Source organism: Vitis vinifera, chromosome 12, assembly GCF_030704535.1.
Source record: "Vitis vinifera cultivar Pinot Noir 40024 chromosome 12, ASM3070453v1".
NCBI classification, from domain to species: Eukaryota; Viridiplantae; Streptophyta; class Magnoliopsida; order Vitales; family Vitaceae; genus Vitis; species Vitis vinifera.
In genome coordinates, this window is record NC_081816.1 from 16,363,356 (window position 1) to 16,369,785 (window position 6,430).

The 6,430-nt window shown below is 34.2% G+C and overlaps 1 protein-coding gene across 2 annotated transcripts; it reads right to left on the reverse strand.

Moving 5' to 3' along the window:
• Positions 1–1,823: 1,823 nt before the first annotated feature.
• LOC104880958 (uncharacterized) lies at positions 1,824–5,366 on the reverse strand. 2 transcript variants are annotated; one of them, XM_059741363.1, is made up of 2 exons: positions 2,461–5,366; positions 1,824–2,251 (listed from the first exon to the last, which is right to left on the reverse strand). In XM_059741363.1, exons 1-2 carry the CDS (start codon positions 3,140–3,142, stop codon positions 2,181–2,183), a joined length of 753 nt encoding a protein of 250 aa, XP_059597346.1. In that variant the 5' UTR covers positions 3,143–5,366; the 3' UTR covers positions 1,824–2,180. Both variants share the same exon structure in this region; 1 of them encodes a protein (XP_059597346.1).
• Between the last annotated feature and the right edge of the window lie 1,064 nt (positions 5,367–6,430).

Below are 6,430 nucleotides of genomic sequence, written 5' to 3' on the forward strand. Positions count from 1 at the left end.
GTGTGTTAAGTTGTCTAGGTATCACATGGGTTTAAGATACACCTAAGTTCATGGCCATTTCCCACTCCAATGCATTCTACCGGTTTGTCTCCTATAATCACCTTCAAATTATGACTTCCTTCATTCGGGAAAGAATTTAGAAGCTTGGACAATCATAGAAGCTTAGCCATTTTAACACTAGTGCAATCAGTGTAAAAGTGTAACTATTCAACAGATTGATTGGCTTGGCTAACATACCTCAGCCTGTAGTTTTCCATTAGATTTATAGTTGTACAATTGAAAATATCAAGCGTATAATGAGGAAATAATAAAATACAGTCAACAACCAAATACACATTTGTAGGAGAAGATTATGCTAACAGCTGGATTATTTTGAATTGGTAAGAGAATGGATGGAGTGAAGAACTGGTGCAGATACTCCTGGATTTTCTGCTGAAGATTCTGATAGTCTAACAATCAGTACACCACTAGAGATGCTAATCAATTAAGGCAAGTAATGAAGTGATATCTTCTTTAACTTTGGAAGATGACTTATCCACAAGAGGAAAGTCATGAGTAACTATGCTGTTGATTTTGAGGCAGTCTTCAACCACAAGCTCCTCTAAGTTGTGAAGATTTTGGAGCAAATTGAATGTAAAAATGGCTGTCAATTGGGGCCAGTTATACAACATCAAAGATTTTAGACTGAATAGAGAACCTCGAAAAAGTAGCCCTTTCCCAATGCTCCTTAAATTCTTCATATAATGAAGATTCAAATAGCCTAGTGTTGCATGTAGAACATCTCCATCATTGCCTGTATCTACAATGATTTAGATCTTGTTGCATCCCCCTAACACACGAAATTTTAGATTCTCTATGTTTCCAAGTCCGAAATTGTAAGAGTTAAATGGCCATCCGGAAACAACGTTGTAGCATGTTGGAGTACCTCGATATCAATTAGAAAATCTTCAGCATTCATATACTTCAAGCATTTGTCTTCTTCTTTAAGCTTAATTGTAACTTCAAGTGCCAGTTGAGATATTATACGCTTCAAATAACGGCCAACTGTAAATCTAAAGTACATCAGTGATGATGAACCACTCCTCAAGTCATTCAAAAGTACAACTTTTGGCAATTAAATTTAAGAGCTTTCAATTTCCTTCACAATATCCTTCATTATTGCATTGAAAAAGTAATAGTTTTTAAAAATTGTTTAAAAAGATTGAGGTATAAAAAAAATTTCACCGCCTCAAATTTAAAAAAAATTTAAAGTGATTTTTAAAAACATGAAATTATCCTTTTATATAAGATAAGATAGTCTACATACTTTTAGATAAAAGTTTCTTTTTTAAAAAAACCAAAAACAGGAAATGTTTCCAAATAGAGACTAAATTTCTCGTTTTTTCATTTAAAATTATTTTGAAATATTGATATTATAATAATATAAATTATAAACACTATAAAATATTAAATTGGGTTCAATTTATGCTTAAGTTTTCCAAACTGTTGCCCCAAACCCAACATGAGTTGAGTTTAAGTTGATAAAACTCGAACAAACCCCATCCAAGTTTTAAAAATACTCATCCAAACCCTTCCAAATGTTGCGCATGCGCTCGAATCGATTCCTCCAAATCATTTTATTAATTTTATACTTATCTTTCGGGTTTGAATTATCATGATATATTATAATGCGTCCTCCAATTCATTTTATTTCACAACCCTGAAGTCAGTTAACATCTTGAATCAACATATATGAATAGACAGTTGTGTATTCCTCATCCTATTCACAACCGCAATCACTATCTGAATAAAACTTAAGGTAAAGCTTTGGTAATTGCTGGAAATAAAACAATCCAATTATCACTTCAATACCAACCAAACTGAGGGATGTGCATGACATGGAACAAACCAATTGTCACTTGAATACAAATCAAAACTGAGGGATCACTTCTGAATTCTGAAGTCAGGACACTGGAAGTCTATATAACAATTTATTCAAAGAGATAAGAGATGCAAGGCTTGATGATCCAAACAGAGTTTCGTGAGGTTCTGAGTTTTCTTTTCTTGTACAAGATCAGCAGTGGTCTGCAAAGTTCCAAGTTGAGGCTTAACTTGCTCCCATTCATCAAGCTTGAATGAGCAGGTTGGAGTGCTGAGAGTGACCACTTTATGAAAAGATGCCTGAGCTAGGAGCAGCAGTTTCATAATGGCTCAAGCTTAATGCCTGAGAGTGCCTGAGCTACTTGCTTCTGCTTTGACCTTGTTCCCGAACCTGTCACTCATAGACAAATGGCCAACAAAAATACCAAATATGAGACTGCAGAGCAAAAAATGTTCATGGAGTTACAATCACTTCTTGCAGTCATTTACCACTAGGGAGAGGTTCAAATATGTAATAGGACACTGAACCAGCAGTGGACAAGACAAAATAAAATAGAGAGCATCTTTATCTTTGAAAGCAAAGAGAAATGGAAAAACAACCTGACTGTTGAGAAGGCTCTCTTCCTTGCATCCGAGCTGGAAGCTGATAATTGATTTCAGCTAATTGTGTTGTCAAATCTTTGTCCCTTTCAATTGGAACAAAGATTGAGGGCCGATTAGATAGCCAAAGCTGTTCTGATTTTTTCCACTGCAATGCATTCCACCAGTCTCTCTCTCCTATAATCACCTTCAAATTTCCTCTATGCAGGCCAAGAGTTCTGAAGCTTGGGCAATCATAGACGCTTAGCCATTCTAACATTGGTGCAATCGGTACACCACTAGAAAAGCTGATCAATTTAGGCAAGTAATGGAGTGATATCTTCTTCAAGTTTGGAAGATAGTATATCCACCGTGGTAGATCTTCAGCAGGAACGTCATGAGTCACTAAGCTGTTGATTTCGGGGCAGTCTTCGACCACAAGCTCCTCTAAATTGCGGAGATTTTTGAGCAAATTGAATGTAAAAATGGTAGTCAACTGGGGACAGGTATACAACACCAAAGATTTCAGACTGAATAGAGAACCTTGACAAAGTGGGCCCTTCCAAATGCTCCTTAAATTCTTCATATAATGAAGATTCAAATACTCTAGTGATCCAAGTAGAACATCTCCACCATTACCTGCATCCACAATGGTTTGGATCTCATTGCATTCCCCTAATAAACAAAATTTTAGATTCTCCATATTCCCAATCCCGAATTTAGATAAACTGGTTAGAGTTAAATGGCGATCCAAGAACAATGTTGTAACATGCTGGAGTGCCTGCTTAATTTCAATTTGAACACCTTTACCATTCACATACTTTAAGCATCTTTCTTCTTCTTCATGTTTAACAGCAGCTTCAAGTGGTAGTCAAGATATTATGCGCTGCTCATGACGGCCAACAGTAAATCTGAAGTGCTTCAGGGATGACAAACTATTCCTCAAGTCATTCAAAAGTACAACTTCTGGCAAGTAAAGTTTAAGAGCTTCCAACTTAGCTAAGCTGCAAATTTCCTTTACAATGTCGTTCACTATAACATTCCACCCCTGATTATTTGGATTCACATCTATGCTTAACTCTTTTAATTGAAGCAGATTAGATATCCAATTTTGGGGAATGATTCTATTTGACTGGCTGTTTTTTCTATCACTGTCATTATACCCATAAAATGACACTTTCAAGCATGTCAAATTCGTCAATTTTCCAATAGAAACAGGTAAATTTTTTATTTCAGTCCCATCCAGATCAAGCACCTCAAGATAGTGAAATTCTCCAACTTCTTGTGGTAGCTCCATGAATAGTTCACAACCTCTTAAAAAGAATTTTTGGAGTTGAACTAACTTAAAAAAGGATTGTGGTAAAGACCTTATTCTAGTCTGGGACAAGTCTACAACTTTGAGGACTGGCATACATTCAAAAAAATGAGGAGGAATAACTCTCAGATGATGGTTGGCTTGTAGAAACAATAAGCTGAGTTTGGGGCAATTTGGATATTCTGGTAGCTTAGATATCTTATTATTCATCAAATGCATCTCAGTGACATCCGTCCATGTCTCAAGTTTTGGTGCCTCTGTTAGTCCTCTTCCATCTAGTTTAACAAGTATGGGATTCATTTCAGTTTCATACAAATTTATTAACTCTACACAGATTTCATGCCGCATTCGGATTGAATTTCCCTTCTGAGAACTCTCCAACAAGAAGGCATTGACAAGAGCTCCAACAACCTTTTCTCCTTCATCAAGTGTTCCAACTAAGGTGCCTTGGACCCACCTCCCAATCAAATCAATTTTATCTGTCCCACTGCTCTCCAAGTAAGATGTGCAGTGTTTTAAACATTGATCTGCTGAACCCAAACCTCTCCGAATGAATGTCAATGCATTAAACAGAATTCTGTCTTCTGTTTGTGATATTGATTGCAAGCCCAGAATATGAGATGCATATTCCCATATGCGAACATCGTTGACCCCTTTCAAGGCTCTTGCTATTAGGGTGGTGGCAAGTAAATGGCCGCAACACTGTTTCAACAGATGTATAACGAAGCATTGGATACTTGAAGAATGCATAACTTCTCCAACATTCCAACAAATAACTCCCATGATAATAGATGATCCTCCAATCTGATCCCCAGACCTACTCCAGTTGGGTCAAATCTATGAAGTGATCCACATCTATAAACTATCTTTTGAAAGTTCTCTGAGTTCCACCAGTTGGTCCCCACTTCATATAGATTTATCCCCGAATCAAAGCCATCAAGAAGGATTAAGAAATTTTTGCTTTTCAATAATTCATCTGCTTCCTGTCTACTAGACCTTGAGAGACCCAGTTTTCTCACAATGCTATGTTCAATTTCTCCAATGGTACAACAAGATGAGACATCAACCTGAACGACAATATTAAAAGCTTCTTTAGTTCCGGGTAGGTTCATCAATCTTGACATGAGGCTTTTATCATCTTTTCCTGAAATCCCAATCCTCCGAAGTTCTGGAATTCCTAAATCTTGTAAAATTTGGCGAACAGTAAAATCAATAGCCAAATCAAGCACTTCCCTTTCAGGTGTTCTGGCAACAAGATTCTTCTTTAACATCTTGTTAATGATGAAGGATGGAACATAATCTTCAATATCATGGGTTGAATGATCCATCAATCGAGTGATTTCATAAGATAGTACTTTTTGAATATTTATTTCTTTCCCCTTGGAAGATGCTTCCAATTCTCTCACTTTGTGATTAATCTCCAAAACATCCATGATCCAACTTTTGTGTCTCTCTTTGTCGAAGGAGTTGAAAGGAGGATAAGACAAGATAAGGCACACAACATCTTTCTTCCTATTCAATGTCTCAAGCTCAACCATCAGATTGATAGGGGAGTGTCTGTAGAAACAGAAGGATGAATCAGTTGAGTTGACAATGCAATTTCTAGCTTAACTCCTGGGCTAAGTACTTAACCGATTCTTTTTTCAGCTTCCATGGATGTTTCTCTATCTATAGGAATAAGAAAGTTGGCAACATATTTAAAATTACTTAACCTCCTGTTTACCATCTAGGCCGGCCCCATAGTAGGCTACGGATAATTTATTGTAATTGGCATCAAAAGCCATTTTGGGGAAATTTGATCTAACCTTTCATTTGGCATGTTTTGTTTCACTAAAATATTAATGTCACATGGAGATATTGTGACTAAAAAAATAGAGAACAAGAATACATATAAGCCAAAAATTCGAAGGGCCACAAATGGAAGTCTTTCACTTCTCACCATTAAAGTTCCTACGGTTCTAAACTAAGGGGGTGTTTTTTTTTAGGAGAGTCACTAATTTGAAAAAATATAAAAAAATAACCCAAATTTTTATAAATCATATTTATCTTCACTCATTTTAAAATATTTTAAAATACATGCACTTTTTCATAACTTAAATAACTATTTCCTAAAATAACCCTTTTACATATTAATAACATCAATTAACAATATTTTTTATTGTGAGAACTGATTTGAGATTAATAAAATATGAAAATTTAAAAATTAAAGATATAATTAAAACTAAAAAAAATTTAAAGCTAAAAATATAAAAATAAAATATTAACTTTCATTTAATTAAAGTACTTTGATAGAAAATATAAATATTGAGCAAAAGTTGGAAATACAATGGGAGTAAAGATTTTATTTTTAAATTTTTAAGTTTTTTGGTTTTTAATTGTATTTAATTTTTATGTATTTTAGCTTTAATTGTATTTTTTATTTTTAATATTTCTTATTTTATTGTTGATATCAACTAACAAAATTTTTGTTCAATTTTATTAAATAAAATGAGAAGATGAAGAGATTTACATAATACACGATATAAAATCATTATTAATTAGGAGATTAAAAAGATTTTATTTATCATTTAAGAATCCTGGAGAGTTTTTCCACAATAATTTATATATCATATTATATAATAAAAAATTATAATATATTTATTTTCAAAACACTTTTATCAAATTAAAATAATAAAT

Excerpts from the sequence above, each read along its gene's own strand:
- LOC104880958 (XM_059741363.1), bottom strand. The coding sequence starts at position 3,142 with ATGGAGAATCTAAAATTTTGTTTATTAGGGGAATGCAATGAGATCCAA. Across the intron at positions 2,252-2,460 it reads AGAGCCTTCTCAACAGTCAG|GTTCGGGAACAAGGTCAAAG; the intron begins GTTGTTTTTCCA and ends TATGAGTGACAG.